Raw genomic sequence first — 12,978 nt, forward strand, 5'->3', positions numbered from 1 at the left:
CCTGCATCGGAGAGCAGTAGGGACGTATTTTGTTTGCATTTTATTCAAGCTAAGGCAGCGGAATAAACACGGTACGTACATAAACTGTTCTGTAGTAACAGCAGATACTCGCTTCTCTTGATATTCGGCTTCTGCTCGCCCCGAGTTGGAAGACAACCGGATTAATTCGCGACGGTAACCTTCGCGTTATTGCTGGCTCTCGGCCATTATGCGCAGCTAGCGCGGTGCGGCTAGCTGCCGCCGCATAAAGCCTTATTGCGCACGGCGCGTGCGTTTCGGCGGTCTGCGGTGTGATTGCGGCACTGCCGCGCCGTTAAGGCCGATGCTCGTGTTGCACCGAGGCAGGTGTGGCGAGGCGGACGCGGAGGGTCGGACTCCTTCCGGACCGTCTCGGACCTCCATTTCAACGCCGTACTCCTTTTTACAACAACGATCCGCGTCGAGCCCCGAGTATATATATTATGTATATATATACTCGAGTGTGTATATAAGCTGGCTTCTACGCAGCGTTTTAATCAAGTGACGTTGTTCGAAGTCGCGTTCGATAACATCCTGCTGGGGGAACCGCCGCTAACCAAAAGCCGCGTCCTCGTGTTCGCCGCGTCCCGTCCGTTAAGCACGTGTTCGCGGAGTCCATTGTCTGTCAGCCCCGGCGCCATGTTGGTTCGCTACTTCCGCCGATTCTGATAACACGATGGCGTCGTTCCGTTCGGTGTGACGCCGCCGCCGCATGGCAACCGAGCAACCGGACGAGCCTCGCTATTAAATCGCACTTTTAACCCTTTCCTCGCCTCCGAGCCGCCATTGTTGCACCTCGGGCAGGGACGCCGAATGACGGTTCTCTTTTTTTTTTTTGTTTGTTTCAGATGCCTGAGGAGATGCAACACGAGGACGAGGTCGAGACCTTCGCCTTCCAGGCGGAGATCGCTCAGCTGATGTCCCTGATCATCAACACGTTCTACTCCAACAAGGAGATCTTCCTGAGGGAGTTGATCTCCAACGCCTCTGATGTGAGTGTGGGGGGAGCTTTGACCCCCCCGTGGTTCCCGTAGTGATGTAATTATTGTGTTTAAATAAATGCATCTGTTTAACAGGCTTTGGACAAAATTCGTTATGAAAGCTTGACTGAGCCCAGCAAGATGGATTCTGGGAAGGATCTGAAGATTGAAATCACCCCCAACAAAGACGAGCGCACCTTGACCCTCATCGACACCGGGATCGGCATGACCAAAGCCGACTTGATTAACAACCTGGGCACCATCGCCAAGTCTGGAACCAAGGCCTTCATGGAGGCCCTGCAGGTGAGGGGGCGGAGCCTGATGCACGCCGGAGAGTCTCGGATCGTGCCTGAACGTCACTGACCCGCGCTCGCGTTCCCCCTCCAGGCCGGCGCCGACATCTCCATGATCGGTCAGTTCGGCGTGGGTTTCTACTCGGCGTACCTCGTCGCCGAGAAGGTGGTCGTCATCACCAAACACAACGACGACGAGCAGTACGCCTGGGAGTCGTCCGCCGGCGGGTCCTTCACGGTCAAGGTCGACACCGGTAAGGGTCCTCGCCACCGCGGGGGGCGGGAACGTCCGGCCTCGCCTGACGCGCGTGCGTTCCTCCCGACAGGCGAGCCCATCGGCCGCGGGACAAAGATCGTCCTGCACCTGAAGGAGGACCAGACCGAGTACGTCGAGGAGAAACGGGTCAAGGAGATCGTCAAGAAGCACTCGCAGTTCATCGGCTACCCCATCACGCTGTTTGTGAGTCGAGGTTTCGGGCTGTCCCGGTCTGCGTTCGGCGTCCGTCTGTGACGTGAACGGACTCGTCGCGTCGCCGCAGGTGGAGAAGGAGCGCGACAAGGAGATCAGCGACGACGAGGCGGAGGAGGAGAAGCCCGAGAAGGAGGAGAAGGAGGAAGGCGAGGACAAGCTGAAGATTGAGGACGTGGGCTCCGACGACGAGGAGGACTCCAAGGACAAGGACAAGAAGAAGAAAAAGAAGATCAAGGAGAAGTACATCGACCAGGAGGAGCTGAACAAGACCAAGCCCATCTGGACCCGGAACCCGGACGACATCACCAACGAGGAGTACGGCGAGTTCTACAAGAGCCTGACCAACGACTGGGAGGATCACCTCGCTGTCAAGGTAACCGGTGGAGGGCGACGGCGGCGCTGGTGCCCCCCCGGCGACCAGCAAGCACTAAACCGAGCCCCCCCCCCCCCCCCCCTTCTAGCACTTCTCGGTGGAGGGTCAGCTGGAATTCCGGGCCCTGCTCTTCATTCCCCGCCGTGCGCCCTTCGACCTCTTTGAGAACAAGAAGAAGAAGAACAACATCAAGCTGTACGTCAGGAGGGTCTTCATCATGGACAACTGCGAGGAGCTCATCCCCGAGTACCTGAGTGAGTCCGCCTTCGGGCGCGGAGCTCCTCGGAATGTTCCGGTGAGTTCCGCGCCGTGACGTTTTCTCCTTCGCCTCCAGACTTCGTCCGTGGCGTGGTGGACTCCGAGGACCTGCCCCTCAACATCTCCAGGGAGATGCTGCAGCAGAGCAAGATCCTGAAGGTCATCCGCAAGAACATCGTCAAGAAGTGTCTGGAGCTCTTCGCCGAGCTGGCCGAGGACAAGGACAACTACAAGAAGTTCTACGAAGGGTTCTCCAAGAACATCAAGGTATCTGAAATGTGAAACCGGCCCATTGCTTTTCTCTCAAAGCGTTCCTCTCGGTGCGTCTCCGTGGATACGTACGGTTAAGCTCAACTAGTCTAGACTTGGGTTAGCTCGGACAGGCGGGACACTTAATGACTCGGGTCCGATCTGTTTCCAGCTGGGAATCCACGAGGACTCCCAGAACCGCAAGAAGCTGTCCGAGCTGCTGCGCTACCACAGCTCCCAGTCTGGAGACGAGATGACCTCCCTCACGGAGTACCTGACCCGCATGAAGGAGAACCAGAAGTCCATCTACTACATCACCGGTGGGTCGGTCGTCCCGGGAGCTGCTCTCGAGGTGAACTCGTCCCTAAGAGGCTTCCGCTGAACGTCCGCCTGCTTTTCAGGCGAGAGCAAGGATCAGGTGGCGAACTCCGCCTTCGTGGAGCGCGTCCGCAAGCGCGGCTTCGAGGTCCTGTACATGACGGAGCCCATCGACGAGTACTGCGTCCAGCAGCTGAAGGAGTTCGACGGCAAGAGCCTGGTCTCCGTCACCAAGGAGGGTCTGGAGCTGCCGGAGGATGAGGAGGAGAAGAAAAAGATGGAGGAGGACAAGGCCAAGTTCGAGAGCCTCTGCAAGCTCATGAAGGAGATTCTGGACAAGAAGGTGGAGAAGGTGGGTGAGCCCGCCGGGCGGAGCGCCGGCGTTTAAGGATGGGGGCGCCGGTTTGACGGTGTTCCTGTTTGACAGGTGTCCTAACGGGTGCTATAGATTGGTGAGTCCCGTACAGCTGCATCGGAGGCGTTGCCATGGTTGCCGTGAATGAGTTTGAAATGATTGCTTTGACCGCTGATTGGTTCCGTAGAGACGGGGGATTGAGGCGACGGCGTGATCTAACCGATGGCGTTAACGGAACGTGGATTTGGCGTGTGTTTTTTTTCTCTAACCCGACTGCCCAGCATGCTCCGAATGACTCGTCGGTTTGCCCCGCTGTTCACACGCTTGCACGCTTTCTGACGTGCGTCCGTCCCCCTCCCAGGTAACGGTGTCCAACCGGCTGGTGTCTTCGCCCTGCTGCATCGTGACGAGCACGTACGGCTGGACGGCCAACATGGAGCGGATCATGAAGGCCCAGGCTCTCAGGGATAACTCCACCATGGGCTACATGATGGCCAAGAAGCACCTGGAGGTCAACCCGGACCATCCCATCGTGGAGACGCTCCGGCAGAAGGCGGACGCCGACAAGAACGACAAGGCGGTGAAGGACCTCGTCATCCTGCTGTTCGAAACGGCCCTGCTGTCCTCGGGCTTCTCGCTGGACGACCCTCAGACTCACTCGAACCGGATCTACAGGATGATCAAGCTCGGGCTGGGTGAGGAGCCGGCGGCCGTTGGGTTGGGGGGTGGGGGGTTATGGAGCTCGGTCTAACGATCTTTATCTCCAGGCATCGATGACGACGACGCCGCCGTGGAGGAGCCCGTCGCCGCCGCGGCCGCTCCAGACGAGATGCCGCCCCTGGAAGGCGACGCTGAGGACGACGACGCCTCACGCATGGAAGAAGTCGATTAAACGAACCGCCTCCTCTGATCTCTAACACTTAAATATCTCCCGTTTAAATTCATTCTCAAGCTACAAATAGTCGTTCATGTTGTGTGGTGGGCCGGCGTTCCCCGGCGAGACCTTTGAGCCGGTTCTGGTTTCTGCGTTGGCGGTGGCGGCGCGTTTTAACGAGTTCCCTGTTGCACTGAGTCTTGAGATTATTGACGTAGATGCGTGAATGCGGTAAATGGGGCGTTCCGTTTATCGGCTCTGTTCTGGGAGGGGGTGGGACGTTCTCGCGTGCGGCGCGCTTGCATGGGGGAGAGATGACTGTAAGGTTCCTTTGCCTGAGTCCAGGCTCGTCTTGTTTTGCAAAGAAAATGAATAAAGCTGTAATACCTTAACGGTTCTTGCGTCTGTTTGGACTCCTGACTGTGATGCTAGCTGGTTCAGAATCTCCTGAAGTGGCCGCTAGGTGGCGCCACGCTCCAGAGTGAAGTCTGGAAATCCCTGCTAAGACTGTTGCCTCAGCAACTGGGCCCTGGATAAATGCTGGCAGACGGATGGAGCTTCTCTATTGAAATAGATCATAGTTTCTGCTGAGTCAACATGAAACTGCCGCGGAAACGGAGCGTGGAGGCTGAAATGGGGGGGAGGGGGGTGTAAAATGTAAACGCGGTCTTCCCTGAAGTCATCTGTGAACAGGAAGCGAAGTTGAGTAATATTCCACGTCACTGGTGGCCGGTCATTACGGCTCCGGGTCTGAGACGATTTCGCGGAACGCCGTTTCTTCACACGTTCCAGAGCATGCTGGTAAAAACTAGCGGCGGGAACCGCATCAACTGGGAAGGAAGGAAGCCAGACATGCAAGCGATGTAAAATGCAACACAAAATGTTTTCTTGCATATTTGAAAGTAAAGTTAAATTTCTGCCCTTTTTTTTAATATTCTTCCTCTTTTGAAGTGCCAAACAATGTTTTATTACTGCATTACCTCTAAAGCAAAACAACAGCGGGAGGGAGACTGAAAAATTCAACCGCGTCAAGTTCAGGTAGTTTGTTTTTTTATTATTAATCCAGTAACTAGAGGAAAGTAGAACGATAGAAAGGAGGTCCCGGTTACATCGCGTTCCCCTCTGCTGACGAAAGAACACGACACGAGATGGAGAGAAACGACGACTCGAGAAATATTCACAGGAAATTTAGCCCCGTTTGAAAACTTTAGCTCAAATCTGGGACAACGGCAAAATAAAACATTCGTGAAAAAAGTAGCGACATCAGCATTTTGCTTCCGATATCGTTTTGCACCGCACCCTGCTTTACGGACGGTACCCTCTGTAACATTAATATACTATAAATAGCCCCGTACCGTCTGTAACATGAATATACTATAAATAGCCGTTATTCTCATCGGACGAATACTGCGGCATGAAAGTCGCGTTCTTCTTTTTCCTCGGCGCACGTTGTGTCGAGCGGTTCGGGAAACGAAGTGTTCAACTCCCGAGTTTATCGAGACAATCTTATAGGCACTCAGAAACATCACGGACCCCCCCCCCCCCCCCCGTGAGGATCCCTTTCTGGAAGATTTTTTGTTTTGTTTTTAAATGAATGGAACAGTTAAAAAAAAAAAAAAAAAGCGACACAAATAGACAAAACCCGCCACTGAAAACGTGGCCTCAGTTCCCGGCGTGGCGTTAGACCTTCTCCACCCGAGGCTGCGGCGCCGACCGCTTGCCCGACTTCATCCGGCTGCGGGCGTACACCCGCAGGAAGAGCGCCAGGAAAACCAACGCCACGCCCAGCCCGCCCACCGAGCTGACGGCGTGCCCGTAGAGGAAGCAGGAGAGGAGGATGGCGAAGGCCTGCCGCAGCGTCATGATGATGGTGAACACGGCGGCGCCGAACTGGTTGATGGTGTAGAAGATGAAGAGCTGGCCGCACGCGGAGCACACGGAGAGCAGCACGGCGTGGAAGGCGAACTCGGACTGGCGCGCCATGAAGCCCAGCGAGTCGAAGAGGGCGCCCTGCTCCAGCAGCGAGCCCACGGTGAACAGGCAGGAGAACAGGTTCACGCCGAACATCATCTGCACCGACGACATCTTGTGCTTGAACAGCTCGTCCTGCCAGTTGGAGGTGAAGCTGTCGAAGACGACGTAGCCCGCGAGGATGACGACGCCGCTGAAGGTGGTGGCGGTGGACGGGTGCTTGTGGGCGGCGCTGGACAGCAGGAACATGCTGACGCCCGCCGAGATCAGCAGCGCCGTGAGGTACTCCCAGTACTCGTAGCTCCGGTGGGAGACCACCTTGCCCATCAGCATGACCGGGATGACCTTGGAGGCCTTGGCGAGGACCTGCGTGGGGAAGCTGATGTACTTGAGCGCCTCGTATTGGCACCAGCTGCTCAGGATGTTGGAGAGCGAGGCGAAGGAGTACTTGTACGTGGGCGCCCCGTGGCGAGGCTGCTTGAACAGCGAGCACCACAGGCCGGACACGGTCAGAGCCAGGATCCGGTTCATGAAGACCAGGAACTGGGAGTCGGTGAACTTCTCGCCCTCCTCGCCGGCCGCCGTGGCGCCGTAGGAACGAGTCATGACCCGCTCCTGCAGGACTCCCCACGTCAGGTACGACGCCTGAGTGGGAAGAGTGAGAAAAGAGCCGTCTGTGTCGCCGCGTAGCCGCCGGCGCTAACGCCCCCCCCCACCCCCCCGCGCCGTGAAACCTCTTTTAATGTTAATATGGTGCGGCGTTAGCTAGCATCCTGTTTACACACCCAACTCAGTGAAGTAGCATTGTGCACTTAACCCCGCCCTTTATAAATAAAGCTTTAGGTATTGAACCTGTTGATCTTTCCGTGTTGGGTGGGCGTACTTTATGGGGGGGGGGGGGGGGGGGGGTACCCACCTGGAGTCCGGTGGCGCAGAAGAGCAGTTTGAGGACCCGTTTATACGTCGAGCCGGAGTCGCCCTCGTTCCGCGGCGCGACCGGCGAATCGTCCAGCGAGCTCGTTTTGGACTCGCTGCCGAACACGCAGGCCTTAATGACCGGAGCGCAGACGCCATCGCCTGAAAGCGGGGCAGACGTGGATCAGAAACGACGATCCGGCGCGAAGGTCCCATCGGGAAGGGAAGGCGGCGTCGCCAAACCTGTTTCGGCGTAGTTGATGCGCCTGAAGTAGCGGATGAGGAGGTAACCGGGGACGATGATGGAGGAGTATCCCAGCATGTTGACGAGGAACCGGAAGAACCAGACGTCGTGCCAGCCGCCCGGCAGCGGCGAGTCTTGGCCCGCCACGGTGGAAGGCAAGAGAACCGACAGGAGCGGAGACCAGAACCTGCAGAGGAGAGAAAACATCAGCCCAGAGTGACGACATGCACGTTTACGCGCACGTGGGAGGCGATGAACGGGGGGGGCGGGACGCCGCGGCATCAGGAAAAGGGATCCTCCCATTACCGGTCCAACGAGTTGAGACACCGTGTCATTAGTCGGCCTCATTCTTCACAAAGGTGAAGTTTGCTGTCGTGGCACAAGGAGCCCCCCCCCCCCCCCCCCAGACTTCACACAGAGCATCTTTGTGTGGGCCGTCCATCCAGCAGCTCCGAACAAGCAGCCCCTCACACGGAGGAATGTGCTGGGGGGGGGTCAAATATTCTCACTTCTCGTCTGATGAGGTGGAACATGACCAGTTGATGACCAGTTGTCCGTGGGTGTGAATTTGAATTCTAACTGGGCAAATTTAATATTAGTTTAATTATATTGATAAAGAGAAAGTTCAATTTTAGCACGCAATTACAAAACAAAACAAAAAAATTAAGAACATTAAAGAAAACGCCGTTCTTTCATCTATAAAACAATGTAGCTGTTCTAGCCACGTTATTACAGTACTATTACTATTACCGTCTCTATTGCAGGGTTATAATCATTTACCAACTAAAGTAGCCATTGAAGCATCATTTAAACATTTCCCAGGTGAACAAAAAGCTAACTCGTCCTCCTTGAGATCATTTCTTTGCGGTTCCTGAACGCAACATTTGCACTTTACTTATGCTAGCTGTTTGTTAGCATACTTCCAGCCACAGACAGCCATTGTAACTCCTCCTCCTCCTCCTCCTCCTCCTCATCATCATCATCATACCCCCTAAACTTGAACACAGGTGTATCATTTCTTCGGCGAACCTCGTTACTCTTGCTCTCTGACGTTACCTCCATGAAGATGACATTTTCCTCCGCACTCCGCGGCGCCGCACACCCGCCGACAGACTCAGGCTTCCCCGCTGGAGTGTCGCATGAAGCCGCGCGGATCCGGAAGGTATCGGGTTTCCTTGATTTGCGGATTTCCTGCTTCCTGACGGACCGTCTTTACCTCCACCTGTCCTCAACTTAATCCTCGGCCGCCGCTGCGCTCCCTGAACCGGGGAAAACACCCTCCTCTTTAGTCAACACCGAAGGATGCCGGAAGTAGAGGAGCGGTGCTGTACAGGCGGCGCGGCGCTGCCCCCTCTCGGTGCGGATGAGAAACTGCAACGCAATTTCGCTTAAAGAACACATTTCAAAAATAAAAGGAGAATTCAAGGAAATAAAAGTCAAAGTCCTCTTCATGACGCATTAATAAACTAAAATGGTGCATAACTCCACTAAGACCGAAATGCTGGCTTGAATTGATGTTTCCACTTTTGTTCATCAGTCATTTTTAAGATATTCTCTTTATTTTATTGTTTGATGAAGTGCTATTCTAGTTTTTTTTCACAACTGAAATATACATAACCAACATAAAACCACTGTTTAACTGCCTCAGTGTATTTTTATCTACGTACTTTTATATTCAAGTCTTTCTTCACACCATTATGTTTTGGACGTGGTCATTTCCTCTTTTCAAACTTCCCCTGCTTTATGCCTATTTCCGTGTCATTTTTTACTCGATCCACGTCGAGCAACATTCCACAGTTTGCATGTCATACTTTCACGGGTTTTGATGCTTGAAAACTGTAATATAATAACACAACTCCTGATTTGAAATCTGCAGCAGGGTTTTAGAAAACATTAAATCGCATGACAATTTCCTTAGAGAAGGAAATATGCAAAATAAGGGGAAAAAAATCCAACTTTTTCATGACGGTTCTGGTTTTTTCTACGCAATTCATGACACCAGCAGGACCTACACAATATTTAACATAAATAGCGCCTTCCCATCGTCTCAATGGGGAACCTAGCAGTTTCATAACTCTGTATGTTGGACGTTTACAGCCGTCACCGCCATAAAAACTCTTTGCGAACATGAATCCGCCCGTCGAACCTTTACGACGCCGTAAACCCGACGAGACAAAAGATAAAGGAGTTCTGCTGCACAATAACCCAGCCCAACATGACAAGGCGGACTTTGACAGCTTATTATTCAGCCCGTCTTCACAGCGGAGTGGAATTTCCAGCCGCTGCAGCCATTGAGTCATGGGAAGTCCTTCACAGGGAAACACAAGACTCACCTGACAAAAGCAGCTGAGAGGAAAACAAAGGATCGGGGTTTTCTTTTTTTACCCATGAAGTCTTCCTGTGAAAGTTCAGCAAACGCCAGAAATGAGGACGATTTGAGCGTTTTTTGCTTTCATTTTATTACAAAATAAATGAACCGCCTCGACTAAGGAGACGGAGCAGAGTAATTACACGGCAAAGGAAGAGTTCGCTGCAGGTTAGAGATGAGACGCAGAGAAAACTGAAGCGGCGAAACAAAAATACAAATCAACAAGCTGAAGCGTGTTTGTGCAGATATATTACATTTCTATGCGGGCGACCCAGCCTGTGAGCAAAAAGCAGAGACGTGATTAGTTTGACTTTTACAATTGTCAACTGAAGCGTTAATCCGGCTTCCGATTGCATAACGAGCTCCGAACATTCTTATTTTATCTGCGGCGACAATATCAGAGCACAGATAAAGTTTGTCGAAACCAGGAAACAAAACCGTTTGACCATTTATAGCCGTTAATATTGTGTCGATGTGACAAAGAGGTAGAATTTCTTATGGACGTTTAAGACAAAGGTACTCGAGCCGTTAAAGAGGACACTCATCAGGGGGGAGGGGGGGTTTGCACGGTGCGCTTACTCCTCTAGATGATGGATAAATACATATTAAATCAGAATTTACTACAAAACCTCCTCTATGGTGATTCCAAGGTCGTTTGTTCAGCCCCGATTCAGCTCAAAAGTTCATACCGACCAGCGACCTCCCGGAGATTTGGATGTCATCGAAGGGAAACAGAGCCAGAATCTGAAATGAAACAGAAACATCTGCGGTTCCATCCTCTTCAGAAAACAAAACGAAACAGAAACGGCCGTTTGCTGCCGTTTTTAGCAAACGTTACTCAGACAGGAATAAATAGTGCATTTCCTGGGAACTATTTTCCCCTGCGGATGAATCTTCATTTGGCGCGAGTCCTACTCAAAATAAACTACAGCGCCCAGGACGAGTGTGATGAAGAATCACGTCGCCGGGGGCGACAGATCTCCGGCGCTTAAATATAACGGGACAGGAGACTCGCATATAAAACGCGCGTGACCACGACGACTCACGTCATCGTTGCCGTCGGCCAGATCCAGCGCCGTCTCGTCCTCCATGTTTCGCAGCATCGTGTCGGCGCCAGACTGGCAGAGGAGGTTGGCGATGGCGGCGTCCTGCCTCCCCACGGCCAGATGCAGGGGCGTGCAGCCGTTGAACATGGCGGCGTCCACGTTGGCCCCCCTGCCGAGCAGCAGCTTCGCCGAGGCGATGTCGCGCAGCTCGACGGCGAGGTGAAGCGCCGTCTTGCCGCTGGTTCCTTCCTGCGAAAGGGGGCGGAGTTGGAAACGCAGACCGACTCGTTGGTGTCATTTTTGAATTAAGATTTTTTTTTTTTATTTGTATATTTTGAACCAGGAAGAGAATAAAGCGGCGAGGCCGCATCACAACAACAACAACAACAAAGATGTACGTTCGAGGCCCGACCTGGATGTTAAGGTCGGCTCCCTTTCTCGTCAGGAGCTTCACGATGTGATGCTGCTTGTTCAGCGCCGCCAGGTGGAGACAGGTGAGGCCTGCAGGGAGACGTGAGATCACACAGATCGGCGCGACGCCAAACCGAGCCACGATCAGAACCCGTTTGCGGCGCCGCTCCGGTTCATCACCTCTCCAGTTCTGGGTCTCGAGGACCGGGACCAGTTCGCTAGCAGAAAGCTCTCTGATCATCTCGCCGGCAGACGCCGTCTGGCCGTACTGGCACGCCACGTGGAGAGCCGTGTTCCCGTCCCGGTCCTGCAGGCCCAGGCCCGCCCCTTTGTCCACCAGGCCCTTCACCACGTCCGTCAGGTTCAGGTAGGTGGCCAGGTGCAGAGGGCTCTGTGGGGGGGGGGGGTCAGCAAAGACACAGGATGTAAGGCGCTTTAAAACCCGTTTAGTCATCAGTGTGGCGGTCGAACAATTTGAATCCGCACAAGAACGAAACAAACAAAAAGAAGCGTCACAATGTGGGCGTCGACCTTTGAACGGAAACGTCTCCGAATGACTCGCAGGAGGAAACGAGGCGGGCAGAACGGACTCAGACTCGACTGAGTCACGGCGAGAAGTGCCGAGTTTAAACTCCCCTTTGACAGTCCCCCCCCCCCCCCGGTCCTCACTTTGGTCTCCGCGCTAGCGAGACCCGGTTCCGACACGCGGAAGCACCGGACCGACTCACTCCACAACTCCCCGCGGTTCCATTTCTACAGGGGGTGGAAGAGGAGGGGAGTTTCCTTTCAAAGGTAACAGCGAGTGGAACCGCCCACGGCGGCGTCCCCGAAAGGACGGACGGGACACACAAAGAGGAACCGCGCTTCTCTGGAAGCACAACAATAATATATAGAACACCGTTTCCATGAGATACCGATGAAGAGGAAGTCACCTCGGACTGAAAGATTCCACACGAAGCTGCCGCGTGATTGGGCGGAGGGGCGGAGCCTCGCGGGCGCTTACCTGGTATAAATTGTTCTGGATGTCCAGGACCTCTTTTGGGAATATCTGGATCAACTGCCGGGCGATGAATTCGTCTTCGTGGATGATTGCGAGGTGCAGGATTCTACCGGAAAAAAAAGAGTCGCCTTTAATGCACGTCTGCAAAAGCCGCTTAAATAAATCAGCCGTCCGGTTGGGTAGTCGAGGAAAGGGGCACGGCCGCTCCTCCCGATCCGCTTCCAAACTAAAATATCTGCCGCGCAGACGCGGGAGATTGGTCATAAATAAAAACCTGACGCAACCCTTCCTGGGAAAGCGTCCCGATATGCGCCCGAACCGGTTTCTGTCCCGGAAAGACGAGCCTCGGATTCTCCGGCGGGCCGAAGGGAAAGCGTCAGACGAGCCAGCGGGCGCCGCGCAGCAGGAAAGAAAGGGACTTCCTGGTTTAAGAGACACTCGAATACGAACAAACAACAGCAGCAGCACTCTGTTTACAGGACTCTCACAGCCGAGCAAAAGCGCTTTCACTTCAGGTGCCCCCCCCCCCCAGCCCAGGTTATCTTTGGAACCATGTGGGGGCCCCCAACAATCAGCAGGCAGAAATGAAAAGAGGTCAGAGAAGCAGCAGCGACAAAGACCTAAGGCTGTTCGTGCAGGAAGGGGGGGTGTTTGTGTGTGTGTGTGTGTGTGTGTGTGTGTGGGGGGGGGGTATGCAAAAACTGCCACCTGCCAAGAAGAAGCAGCAGCACGCACGGACAGGAGGAAGAGATCCGCCGGTTAAAAACACGCAAACACGCCGTCCCTCCGGAACAAGGTTCGAGGATCAAACGCGGTCCACGCGGCGCGTGCTT

At 54.1% G+C, this 12,978-nt stretch overlaps 3 protein-coding genes across 5 annotated transcripts in view; 1 reads left to right on the forward strand and 2 right to left on the reverse strand.

Moving 5' to 3' along the window:
* hsp90ab1 (heat shock protein 90, alpha (cytosolic), class B member 1) lies at nt 1–4,582 on the forward strand. Of its 3 annotated transcripts, XM_068753570.1 has the most exons (12): nt 1–71; nt 867–1,010; nt 1,095–1,301; nt 1,386–1,545; nt 1,618–1,751; nt 1,831–2,136; nt 2,225–2,390; nt 2,471–2,661; nt 2,816–2,963; nt 3,045–3,313; nt 3,678–4,011; nt 4,084–4,582. In XM_068753570.1, exons 2-12 carry the CDS (start codon nt 867–869, stop codon nt 4,206–4,208), a joined length of 2,184 nt encoding a protein of 727 aa, XP_068609671.1. In that variant the 5' UTR covers nt 1–71; the 3' UTR covers nt 4,209–4,582. The 3 variants fall into 3 exon arrangements, with proteins under 3 accessions (XP_068609671.1, XP_068609670.1, XP_068609672.1); XM_068753569.1 differs by having other exon boundaries at nt 1,386–1,751; XM_068753571.1 differs by lacking the exon at nt 4,084–4,582 and adding an exon at nt 3,389–3,413 and having other exon boundaries at nt 1,386–1,751; nt 3,678–3,791.
* Nucleotides 4,583–5,733: 1,151 nt separating this feature from the next.
* On the reverse strand, nt 5,734–7,500 carry slc35b2 (solute carrier family 35 member B2). Its single transcript, XM_068753892.1, has 3 exons — nt 7,320–7,500; nt 7,078–7,238; nt 5,734–6,806 (listed from the first exon to the last, which is right to left on the reverse strand). Exons 1-3 carry the CDS (start codon nt 7,396–7,398, stop codon nt 5,871–5,873), a joined length of 1,176 nt encoding a protein of 391 aa, XP_068609993.1. The 5' UTR covers nt 7,399–7,500; the 3' UTR covers nt 5,734–5,870.
* Nucleotides 7,501–9,765: 2,265 nt separating this feature from the next.
* nfkbie (nuclear factor of kappa light polypeptide gene enhancer in B-cells inhibitor, epsilon) overlaps nt 9,766–12,978 on the reverse strand; it is a 3,721-nt gene continuing 508 nt past the window's right edge. The window contains exons 2-6 of the mRNA XM_068754108.1: nt 12,149–12,251; nt 11,326–11,536; nt 11,147–11,235; nt 10,735–10,983; nt 9,766–10,432 (exon numbers count right to left, since the gene is read on the reverse strand). Coding sequence (XP_068610209.1) covers nt 10,364–10,432; nt 10,735–10,983; nt 11,147–11,235; nt 11,326–11,536; nt 12,149–12,251 — 721 coding nt within the window. The 3' untranslated portion in view covers nt 9,766–10,363. The remainder of the gene's footprint in view (nt 10,433–10,734; nt 10,984–11,146; nt 11,236–11,325; nt 11,537–12,148; nt 12,252–12,978) is intronic.

The sequence above is a fragment of the Brachionichthys hirsutus genome, chromosome 20 (genome assembly GCF_040956055.1).
Source record: "Brachionichthys hirsutus isolate HB-005 chromosome 20, CSIRO-AGI_Bhir_v1, whole genome shotgun sequence".
Lineage (NCBI taxonomy): Eukaryota > Metazoa > Chordata > Actinopteri > Lophiiformes > Brachionichthyidae > Brachionichthys > Brachionichthys hirsutus.